The 12,458-nt window shown below is 27.8% G+C and overlaps 2 protein-coding genes across 2 annotated transcripts in view; both read left to right on the top strand.

Moving 5' to 3' along the window:
- Positions 1–3,673: 3,673 nt before the first annotated feature.
- Positions 3,674–8,703, top strand: LOC113372409 (LIM/homeobox protein Lhx9-like). The gene is made up of 4 exons (XM_026612730.1): positions 3,674–4,147; positions 4,220–4,403; positions 7,836–8,051; positions 8,120–8,703. Exons 1-4 carry the CDS (start codon positions 3,799–3,801, stop codon positions 8,244–8,246), a joined length of 876 nt encoding a protein of 291 aa, XP_026468515.1. The 5' UTR covers positions 3,674–3,798; the 3' UTR covers positions 8,247–8,703.
- Positions 8,704–9,633: 930 nt separating this feature from the next.
- Positions 9,634–12,458, top strand: part of LOC113372686 (E3 ubiquitin ligase PQT3-like) — a 7,254-nt gene continuing 4,429 nt past the window's right edge. Inside the window, exons 1-10 of the mRNA XM_026613038.1 lie at positions 9,634–9,758; positions 10,085–10,267; positions 10,345–10,591; positions 10,817–10,931; positions 11,005–11,084; positions 11,175–11,320; positions 11,425–11,595; positions 11,667–11,951; positions 12,027–12,152; positions 12,217–12,456. Of these exons, the coding sequence (XP_026468823.1) occupies positions 10,102–10,267; positions 10,345–10,591; positions 10,817–10,931; positions 11,005–11,084; positions 11,175–11,320; positions 11,425–11,595; positions 11,667–11,951; positions 12,027–12,152; positions 12,217–12,456 (1,576 nt within the window). The 5' untranslated portion in view covers positions 9,634–9,758; positions 10,085–10,101. The remainder of the gene's footprint in view (positions 9,759–10,084; positions 10,268–10,344; positions 10,592–10,816; positions 10,932–11,004; positions 11,085–11,174; positions 11,321–11,424; positions 11,596–11,666; positions 11,952–12,026; positions 12,153–12,216; positions 12,457–12,458) is intronic.

Raw genomic sequence — 12,458 nt, 5'->3', positions numbered from 1 at the left:
TATCAACCTAATAATTAATTATATTTTCTGTCTTATTATAATGGTGAATTCGGCCCTGGTCCATTTGATTATGTCTGTCCCGTTCTGGAAAACGTTTTATACAAAGGCAAGGCGGAGGGCGAAACATCCCCTTGGAGAGCACCCCTTGTTAATTATCTGAATTAAATTTAATTTGGGAAATGCCAAAACATCCTCAATTATACGTATATGCACATAAATATTCATACACACATTTATACATATATATATACAGATATACATACATACATATATATTTATATATATATATATATATATATATATATATATATAAATATTTTTAGAGCTTCAAACAAAGAATCCAAAAAGTAATAAAAAACAAAAAAGTTTTTTAAAAAAACATTTCTTTTTTTATTTGATATTTATATAATTAATTCTGTTTTTCTTAACCCTTTTTTAGAAACTTTCTAATTTTCTAACATTTTTTAACATTTTGTTATATAATCCACTCATTTATTTTTTTATTTTCATTTTGATTATATTGTCATATTTCTGTAATAGAATACATTTAGTTATTTTGTCTATTCTCTAATAAATTTACTCTTTTGAAATTTCTTCAATTGTAATTATAAGAATGCCTTTAATTATACTGTCTTTTCTCGTAAGAGTAAAATTTAATAAGAGTAAGAAAGTTAGAATTGATAAGAGTAAGAATAAGATTTTATAACAGTAACAGTGAGATTTCATAAGAGTTAAATTTCATAACAGTTAGAGTAAAATTTGATAAGAGTTAATATTATATTTCACAAGAGGAAGAATAAGATTTCATAAAAGTGTAATTATAAGAATGTCTTTAATTATCCAGTTTATTCTTGAATAAATTTATTTCTATATAATTTCTTCAATTGTGTCTAATGTAAGAATACTTATCCTTTAATTATTCTGTTTATTCTCAATTAAGTAAATCATTATAACTTCTAATATTTTTCTAAGTATAAGATTATCTTTAATTACCCTTTAATTCTCGAATAAAATTGCTTCTCTTAAAATTTCTTCAATTAAAGATAATTTTATACTTGACAAAATTGAAATTATAAAAGTGAAAATTTATTCGAGAAAGACTGAATTATTAAACGATAAGTATTCTTACATTAGACACAATTGAAGAAATTTTATAGAAACAAACTTATTCAAGAATAAACTGCATACTTGAAGACTTTCTTGTAATTACAAGTGAAGAAATTATGACTTTTAACTCTTATAAAATCTTACTCTTATTTTATCAAATCATATTCTTACTCCTATGAAATCTAAATCTTACTCTTACCAAATTTCATTCCAACTTTTATGAAATCTTATTTAAACTTAACTTTTACTCTTATCTGAGAATAACTGAATGTATAATTAAAGACATTTTATCATTTTAAATGAAGAAAATATAAGAGAGTAATTTTATTAGAGAATATACATGATAATTAAATAAATTTTTATATTTAATGAAATTAAAAGGGAGCAATTTTATTACTGAATATACATGTTAATGAAAGATATTCTACTACAATTAGAGTATTAAACATCATTTTATACTTGGCAAAATATAAGAAGTTATAAAAGAGCATAAGCAATCTTACTAGAGATTGGAAAAGATAATAATTAAAGATAATCTTATACTTGGCAAAATATAAGAAGTTATAAAAGAGTAAACTTATTTTAGAATACACAGAATAATTAAGGAATAAGTATTCTTATACTAGACACAATTGAAGAAAATATATAGAAACAATCTTATTCAAGAATGAACTGGATAATTGAAGACATTTTTATAATTACAAATGAAGATGAAATTTAACCCTTATGAAATCTTACTCTTATTTTTATGAAATCTTATCCTTACTTTTATGAAATCTATCTCTTACTCTTATCAAATCTTACTCTAACTGTTATGAAATGTAACTCTTATGAAATTTTACTGTTCTATTATACAATTTTATTCTTACTCTAATCCAACTCTCTTACTTTTACCACATATTATCTTTACGAGAATATTAGAATTTTATTAGAGAATATACATAATAATTAAAATTATTATTATATTTGCAGAAATTATAAGAGATCTTACTAGAGAATAGAGAAGATGATAATTATAGATTTTCTTTAAGAAACAAACTCATTCAAGAATAAAGTGGATAATTAAATATATTCTTATAATTACAAATGAAGAAATTATGAAATTTTACTTTTATGAAATTTTATTCTTACTCTTGTTAAATCTATCTCTTACTCTTATTATATTTTATTATTGCTCTTATCAAATTTTACTCTTATGAATCTTATTTTGTAAACTTCCATTCTTATTATTATGAACTGCTATGAAATTTAACTATTATGAAATCTTCTTTTTATTCTTATGAAATCTAACTCTCTTACTCTTATCAAATTTTACTCTTACGAGAATAGGTAGGATAATTAAAGATATTCTTATAATTACAAATGAAGAAATCGTAAGAAAATATTTTATTTGAGAATAAACATGATAATTAAATAAATTCTTATATTTGATGAAATTTTAAGAGATCAATCTTATTTGAAAATGGCAAGATAACTAAAGCCCAATGTAAACTTTTGAAGATTTATATAAAACTTTATACGAATAAATTTATATGATTTATATAACATCAATAATTATGAATTGGAGGAATGATTTTGGAGTACTTGGCCTAAAGGCAGGTTAACATATAAGTTAAACCTTATTGCCTACACACAAACACACACGCACACACATATATATATATATATATATATATATATATATATATATATACATACATGCATACATCTCCGATAAAGCTTATTGACGCTCGAATGAGTATAACACTTGCTGGAAAATCTCGGAAATTCACACGCCATATTATGGTGCAAAATATGTTCATTATATTATAGTATAAATTGACCTAAACTTTTATAAATATCATGACTATGATACCAGCTTGATAATATGTAATCTAATATTTAATTTTAATTTTATTTTCTGGTTCAAAAGAGCCTGACGCTTGATCGCACAGTAAACACACAATATTTTTATTTTACATGAGAATTGGCCCCTTACTCTTTTAAAATCTTACTCTTACTCTTATCAAATGTGACTATCCGGGAGCACTTTTTCAATTTTGTGTAAATTAGGCAACTATTTTTTTTTGAAATTGCATTCGAAATGAAATGACGATTGTTAATGTCCTGGAGATAAATTGATTTATGATTTAGATTTGATTTGCCCAGATATAACAAGATAGCAGAAATAATGAAAGTTACAGTATTTGTAATAATATATTTGAAATCGTGTAAAATTTCTCGAATATTTCATTACGGTACGGGAAGTTCCAGAAATTTGCTTTAAGGCACGATGCCATACACCACTAGTTCAATTTTACTCTAACTTTTATAAAATTTTACTCTTATTCTTAATCTTATCAAATCTTACTCTTATGAAATTTTATTCTTAAGAAATGTAATATCTAAAACTTTAATGTTATTGACTTTTATTTTTTTATTTTCAGATGTCCTGGTGCATTTCTACATATCCCTAATCCTTATTAGAACCTAATTTAAAATTAAATTAAACCTCAGCATCTAGATTCAAAATAATGAGTTAATGGGGATTTTTGTTATAACAAGTTTCCGTCATCTATTTACAATACAATTCACTCACATAACTCATAATGAAGGTTAAATTGAAACTCTCTCAATTATGACTCAATAAGTCAAAGTGCTCCTTCAATTTTTCAAACAAACTTACCAATAAATTTTCATTTACCATCGACAATGAATTCGAGTACATCACCCCACCAGCACTCTCCTTTCCCTTCATATGGTGAAATACACCAGCAGCAGATGAGCCCCGGCAGCAATTCTCAACAAATGCTGCCTTCGGGGGGCAACGGAAACGGCCAGCAGCAGCAAATGGTTGGCAATCAGCAGATGGGCGGCGGTGCTGGTGCAAATCAGCAGCAGATGATGACGGGCGCGGGCGGCGCTGGTTCTAATCAGCAGCATTTGCAGCAGATGTTCCAGTTTCAACAGCACGGGCAACAGTTGGCGGCACAGCAGCAGCAGCAGCAGCAACAGCAAATGACGCAGGGCTATGTTAATGGAACGCCGACGCAAGTTTCAGGTATGGTAGATAGATATATGAAGTATTCTATAAAGAAGAACTTTTGCTAAAAAAATTGTGTGTTTCAAGCAGCCATGGGAAAGTTGTGTGCAGGATGCGGTTATCGGATAGAAGAACGATTTTTACTTCTGGCATTGGACAGGTATTGGCACCATGCTTGTCTTAAATGCACTTATTGCCAAGCCACTTTGGCAGATTTGGGGGCTTCCTGTTTTAGCAAAAGAGGCATGATTCTGTGCAAGGGAGACTACCATAGGTGAGTATAATTAGACACTTATACGATTTTAAAGTTTGACCATTTTTTTCGTCATGATTTTATTCCAAAAGTTGATTTTTGGTAAATGCTGTTGTGTAGAGAGTTTTGTAAGCTTTCCATTTATATTAAATAAAATATATGTATTTTAACAAATTTTTGCTAATTTTAATCAAATATCAATAAAACGTATAAAAATTGTATTTGCAAAGTTATGCGATTTTAAAGTTTGACCATTTTTCCGCAATATTTTGTTCTAAAAGTTGAAGATGGGTAAATGCAGGTGTATAGAGATTTTAATAGGCTTTTTATTTATAATTAACAAAATTTATGTGTTTTAACGAAATATTGCAATTTGAAATTGCAGCCAAAAAGCGTACAAACATTTTGTTTGCAAAATTGTACGATTTTAAAGTTTGACGATTTTTTTCATCATGATTTTATTCCAAAAGTTGAAAATCGTTAAATGTATTTATGTAGAGAATTTTATAAGCTTTGTAACGATATAAAACAAAATGTATGTGTTTTAACAAGTTTTTGAACAATTTAAACAAATTTGAGAAAATGTACAAACATTTTCATTTTTGCTTGCAATTTCATCCGATTATCAAGTTTGACGATTTTTTTGTCATATTTTGTTCCAAAAGTTGAAATTTGGTAAATGCAGATGTATAGAGAATTTTATAGGTTTTTTTATTTATATTTAACAAAATTTATGTGTTTTAACAAAATTTTGCATATTTGAAATTGCAGTCAAAAAGCGTACAAACATTTTGTTTGCAAAATTGTACGATTTTAAAGTTTGACGATATTTTTCATCATGATTCTGTTTCAAAAGTTGAAAATCGTTATATGCAGTTACGAAGAGAATTTTATAAGCTTTGTAACGATATAAAACAAAATGTATATGTTTTAACAAGTTTTTGCACAATTTAGACAAATTTGAGAAAATGTACAAACATTTTCATTTTTGTTCGCAATTTTATCCGATTTTCAATTGACGATTGATTGACGATTCAATTGACGATTTTTTCGTCATGTATTAGTTCCAAAAGTTCCAAATTTGCAAATTTAGTTATGTATGAAATTATATAAGCTTTTTATCTATATAATATAAAATTTATGTGTTTTAACAAAATTTTGCACATCTGAAATTGCAGTCAAAAAATGCACAAACATTTCGTTTGCAGTTTTAAACAATTTTAAAGTTTGACGATTTTTTTCGTCATGTTTTTGTTCCAAAAGTTGAAAATCATTAAATGCGGTTATTTAGAGAATTTTATAAGCTTTTCATTTATGTAAAATAAAATGTATGTGCTTAAACAAGTTTTTGCACAATTTAAATTGATGTCGAAAAATGTGCTCGCGAATCAATTCTTATCGATTAAGCTGATTATTTACATCTAGCTCATTTTTTATTTAACATTATATATGTTTGCAACTTTGCATACAGATGCAGAATTTCCTTGACTTTTCGAGTTATTTTTTCCATTATAAATCAGAGCTTGTGGGGTTATAATTCTATTTGTAATTCTTTGAGAGACCTTGGCTTCTTTGGGATAGTAATATTTATAATAATGTATACGTACAACACAATCTGAAATAAATCAATACTAAATAATTAATTATAAACAGTTATAATGATTTCTTTTCATTTCCAACTAGTTGATATTTACGAAATTACTTACTCTTACGACATTTTACTCTTACTCTTATGAAATAAGAGTATAATATATAACACCAGCTAAGGGCTTTACAATAATTTGAAGAGTTTTGAAAAAAGCAATAATTAATTAAATAAATAGTGAAGTTATTTTCAATATTCAAAATACTTAACGAAAACCATAGTGGCTGGGACGAATTAATGGAATTTCTATGAGAAATATTGCTTCGAGATACGAGCGATTCGACGTACGAGCGTGTTCACGGAACAAATTAAACTCGTATACCAGAGTACCACTATACATATAGACCGTTTGATTTGATCTAGATAAATATTACCATTAATCATGATAGTTATTAAATAAATAATTATTAAACGTTAGGATCTTTTCCTCGTGAAGCGTTCGTCGGTGCAATGAGTAGTTTGAGTTGTTTTTAGAAAGCTTTAAATGTGGGAAAAGCGACGCAGACTCGTTTTACACGAAACAGAAAAAAAAATTTGCAAATTTTCGCTTCACGTATTTTCATTGCGCGTTCAAAACGATCGACTGATATTTTTTTCGTTTTTTTGCAAAACCATACCACCATACCACTGATGGATAAAAAATCGACGTTCGATTCTGTTCTATTGAAACCTAATACTAGCTGTAATAATATATACATGTATATTATATATATATATATATAGATATATATATATATATATATATATATATATATTATTTTACATAAATCAAAAGCCTATAAAATTCTCTATACAACTGCATTCACTAATTTTCAACTTTTGGAACAAAATCATGACGAAAAAAATCTTCAAACTTTAAAATCGTACAATTTTGCAAACAAAATGTTTGTACGCTTTTTGACTGCTATTTCAAATGTGCAATATTTTGTTAAAACACATACATTTTGTCAAATATAAATAAAAAGCCTATAAAATTCTCTACGCAACTGCATTTACTAATTTTCAACTTTTGGAACAAAATCATGACGAAAAAAATCTTCAAACTTTAAAATCGTACAATTTTGCAAACAAAATGTTTGTACGCTTTTTGACTGCTATTTCAAATGTGCAATATTTTGTTAAAACACATAAATTTTGCCAAATATAAATAAAAAGCCTATAAAATTCTCTATACAACTGCATATACTAATTTTCAACTTTTGGAACAAAATATGACGAAAATGTCGTCAAACTTTAAAATCGTATAACTCAACAAACAAATGGTGTAATAAAGAGTAATAGTAAGATTTGATAAGAGCAAAATTGACAAGAGTAAGATTTCATAAGAGTAAGATTTGATAGGAGTAAGATTTGATAGGAGTAAAATTTCATAAGTTACTCCTATAAAAAATTAATTTATTAGATGCATATTGAGAGTATATAAAAACAATAAAACTAAACTTAAATATATTTTATACAATTGTTACATTTACAAAATTAGTTAGACTTTGACTAACAGAAAGGGAAATAGAAAATGATTTCATTATTAAATGACAATGGCAAAATAAGGGTTTGCAGTAAAAATTTAGGGCATTACAACAAAATAGAATAAAAGATTTAAAAAAAAATAAACATAAACTACTATTTCGGGAAGTTAAAAAAAGTATTAGGATTTGGATAACCCTTTTAACAAAAGTAAAATGTTTTTTGTAGAAACATTTAAACGCTTTCATAAGCCCCAAAAAATTTTAATCGATATTAATATTACCAAGGGTTTCTTCTCTAATTCTTTTCTCAATTTCTAATCCATTATCAATTATGTTTTTTAGGATGTTTGCCGGTTCCAATGGCGCCTCTTCTGGCGGTGGACCCATGGGGGCGAACAATGGCCCCTGCTCAGCCTGTGGCCAAGCGATTCCCGCATCAGAATTAGTGATGAGGGCTCCAGGAGGTGCTGGGGCGAATGGTGCTGCCGGCGGTGCTGTATTTCATTTAGCTTGCTTTGTTTGCAGCAAATGCGGCGGTCATTTGAGACAAGGAGACAGGTAATAAGATCACCTCTTTAAAATATATAGCTTATGAGCAACAATTATATCTTTTTTTCTTTATCTAGGTATTACATGCTTGGTGGAAACTTAGTCTGCGAGCAGGATTGGCAAAAGCTCTTGAAAAGTTCTTCTGCGACAAGTGCTAGTGTTAGAAAGGGCAAAGTTGGCAGGCCGAGAAGGAGTAGAGATTAACTAGTGAAAAAATGATATTAGCTTAAACTTTAAATAATATCAGACAGTGATTATTTCCGTAAAACAATCGACTAGTGATTTGTTATTCTGAATTACTTTTCAGAACTGTACATTTTGTTTAAAGTTTGGTGAAGTGGTGAGGACTTGATAAAATTTTATTTAACAATGTTTTTTATTCATAGGTTAGTTTAAATCCATATATGTGTAATTAAAATATTATTTAACATAAGATTTTTACATTATACAATATTATATAGGATACTAGCATTATTTCAGTAAATGAAGGCATACTGCTTTTGTGATTTTTTAATTTTATGGTACATCATTTACATTTTATATCAAGTTACAATCGTATGTAAATATTTAATTTAATATATAAGATTATTATCATTAGTATTAGAATATTGTTAATTGAGTAGACAATCAGCAAAGCTGTGTGATATCGTATAACACATTTTTGAATTGAAAGTTAATTAAGAGTTTGTTGTTATTTTCCTTATTTTAAGAGTTAAAAAACATTACTTTGAAGTTCAATGTAAAAATATTTACATTTCTAAAATCAGATCTCCTTATAATCTTTGAGTGCATTTCTATATATTATTAAATTCTTGTAAACCTGGAGTTTTTATATTAAATTAATTCTTACAAAACTGTCAAAGCTTTTACTAAGTGAAAAAGAAAATATTGTGCGTTTTATGTTTATATTAACTTTATTAAAATAATATTTTCCCTAGAACCATGTTTAGTTATAAAGATTTCTTGCCACATTTGTGATCTTTTTTTTTTACACACAGTTATGTATGTTAATAATTTTTGTCTGTATAGTTTTATTTTTTTAAGTACGTTGTATAAAATATTTGTAAATATTTGGATAAATTCAACAACATTAAACAAAATTTGTGTTATCATATTAAATTTAGATTGTATTCTCTTTATTCGCATACTTTCATCTTAACTATTCCTGGATGGATATCAGCTTGTTAGAGCTGTACAGAATTCTTTGTTAAAAAGTTTTACAAATTGATTTTGGAAGATGGAATATACAGGTGCAAGGAGTTATTATAAATAACCACATTATTGGTTATTGATTATTAAATCCAATGCATTGAATGAAGAAACACAGAAATGAATAAGTTCTGCTCGTTATATGACCATCCTCAAATCCATGTTATTATATTATCTAGACTTAAATCATTATCCTTGCATGCTTATTTATCTATGATCCTTGTTCGAAGTTAAAATATATTTTTATTCAATTTATTTCATTTATTTACAGTTTGATCGAGTAAATAATTTAAAATGATTATCGGATCTTTACATTTTATAATAATAATTTATTTTTAGGCATTTAATTTTTTTAAAAATTGTAGACATTTCATTTTATATTGTAAGGTTGGTACGAATGCATTGTTGAAGCTTAAGATTCAAAATGGCGATCGGCTTGGTGAAATTACAAGTGTAATATGAATAAATATCCTTTTTGCAAATTATTGTTATGTGGAAAATAAGATTGTGAGTGAATATTATTCTTTTGGAATATTTCTAATTTTTAAAACAGGATTTATTTATTTTGCGCGCTAAATATAGAGTCGTACGATAATAGGAACTTCATTAAATGATTTGTTTTTATCCGTATTGCATTTGAAAGATAAATTCAGTGCTATTATCCTGTTTTTTCAATTGCTTGATATTTTAAAATGTTTTGTGTTAATTATTGTAGATTAAGACTATCAGCTTTCGCGTTTTGATGATAATTCGTATTTTATCACAAATTAACCAAACATAATTTCTATGTTTAGTTTTTAGAACCAGATTTATCATCTCTTGAAATATTTCAGATATTTAATTATTGGAAATGTCTGTCCATTATAAATTCAAAAGTGCTCTGGAATATGACACTATCACATTTGATGGTTTGCACATTTCAGTTAAAGACCTGAAAAAATCTATTTTACATCAAAAAAGAATTGGAAAAACATTTGACTTTGATTTACAAGTGACAAATGCACAAACTAAAGAAGGTATATACTTTACAAATAATTACATATCATAGATCAAATATTATTCACATATTGACATATTCTTTATATTATTACAGTTTATACAGATGACAATGTTCTCATACCCAAAAATACATCATTAATTATTGCTAGAATACCAGTATCTCAAACTCAGAAAAAATCATGGGATTTTGCTTCGCAGCCGAATGCTTCGGGGGTGATAATTCCAAGTGCTCGCCCTGCAGATAATGAAGCTGTTGCTGATTTGTCTAAAATGGTCGGGAGTGAAGAGGATAAGATAAAAGCCATGATATCTCAGAGCACTATGGATTACGATCCCAGCAAGTAAGAAAAATATTATATTTTATCTTTTTTTGCAGATAAATATAATTAAAATTATTAGTTTAGTAAAGAAAAATAAAATATAAATTTCTAACTGAAGATATTTTTGTTTATTTTGCTCTCATTATTTTTTGGATAGTTTTAAGAAGTAAGTAAGCATAAATAATATAACTATTACTTAATTTCATGCTAAATATTTATTGAAACTAATCATATATTTATGGGTAGCTATCAAAAGGTTCGTGGAGCTAATCAACAAGGCGAAGTGCCACCTAATTACAGGTGCTTCAAATGCCACATGGCAGGACATTGGATTAAAAACTGTCCTATGACTTCTGGAGCGGTTAGTGTTTAATTTTACTGATAAATATCTCTTTACTCATACATAATTCATTAAATGCTTATAAAATTATTAGGAGACTGCTGATATAAAGCGCAACACTGGATTCCAAGAAGTTTTATTGTTGAGAAGCCAATTGGAGGTTACGGCCAGCCTGTTATAAATCCTGAAAAGTAGGAAATGTTTTAAAATTACATATCTCATGAAGAATATTATAGTTTAATTGTTTATGATTTTATTTTTTAGATCTCCATCTCCGGATCCAATTAAACAAACTACAGTGGTTGAAAATAAAGTAGAAATACCTGAAGATTTGCAATGTATGATTTGCAAAGATCTATTGTCAGACGCTGTGATGATTCCTTGTTGTGGTAGCAGCTTTTGTGATGAATGTAAGGGATATACTTGTTCATTGTAAAATTTTCTTTTATTGTAATTGTAAATCTTCATCTCAAACATTGTAGATTTTATACCTATTATTAATTTTGTGTTCTAGGTATCAGATTGACTCTTATGGAATCTGAAGACCATGAATGTCCTGATTGTAAAGACAAAGATATTTCACCAGTCACAATGATTCCAAATAGATTTTTAAGGAATTCTGTACAAGCTTTTAAATTAGAGACTGGATATATAAAAACTAGAAAATACATTCCTAAGAAACCTAGTAAGTATTGCATTTCAAAAATTATATTATTATGAATCCATTACTATACTTATAATCATTTTTTTCTTCAGCTGTCCATACTCCTACAAGTACCCATGCTTCAGCTGATGCTACAGTCGATCTAGATTCAACTGCCAATGATAAATCAGTTGTAATATTAGATGCATCGATAGATGATTCAAACAAAACAGAAACAGATCATACACAGGAGAACGAGGAAAGCGGAGGCACCAAAAATACTGTAATCTCAGAAGCAGATTCCACACAAAATGGTAAATTCAAAGAAACAAAAGAAGTTCAAGAGAAAACAGCAGAAAAAACTGATGAACAAACACCTACTGTCGATGATACAACCGGTAAAAAACAAGAAATCTTTGAGAATCCTTGAAACATTTTTTAGTTTATTAATTTAAATTTATACTATATTTTAGAAGTGGAAAAACCTGCTGTTGTTGAACGTCCTCCTGGTACAGAAGTAGAATCAGATGGAGATGATGATAATATAACTGTTACAATGCCTCCACCTCATTTGCAAGGTCATGGGGCACTTAGAAATGGTTAGTTAATAATTGCTTTAATATTAACTTTGTTGGTAATTTAATAATATTCTTAATATCATAGGTAGGCACATACGTCCTTTCCTGAGGCCTCCTGGAGTGGAGACACCGCCCCATTATCAACGTGGTAATTATAACAACAATGGTGGATCAAATGCAGACAAACTTGCATCCATCTTGGATGATCAGCGACCAGGAACTCCTACAGTTGATGAGCAAAGATTACCAGTGTCTTCGCATATGGGCAGTGTCTCAAACACTGCTCCTGCCAGGACAAATGCTATGCAGCAAGAACCTCCGGGGGAA

The sequence above is a fragment of the Ctenocephalides felis genome, unplaced genomic scaffold (genome assembly GCF_003426905.1).
Source record: "Ctenocephalides felis isolate EL2017-DRISC unplaced genomic scaffold, ASM342690v1 CF-g0.4_SCAFFOLD_01604, whole genome shotgun sequence".
In the NCBI taxonomy this organism is placed as follows: domain Eukaryota; kingdom Metazoa; phylum Arthropoda; class Insecta; order Siphonaptera; family Pulicidae; genus Ctenocephalides; species Ctenocephalides felis.
Note: the sequence above shows the minus strand (reverse complement) of the source record. Positions and strands in the feature narration are given on the sequence as shown.

Excerpts from the sequence above, each read along its gene's own strand:
- LOC113372409 (XM_026612730.1), top strand. The coding sequence starts at position 3,799 with ATGAATTCGAGTACATCACCCCACCAGCACTCTCCTTTCCCTTCATAT. Across the intron at positions 4,148-4,219 it reads AACGCCGACGCAAGTTTCAG|CCATGGGAAAGTTGTGTGCA; the intron begins GTATGGTAGATA and ends TGTTTCAAGCAG. Across the intron at positions 8,052-8,119 it reads CATTTGAGACAAGGAGACAG|GTATTACATGCTTGGTGGAA; the intron begins GTAATAAGATCA and ends TTCTTTATCTAG.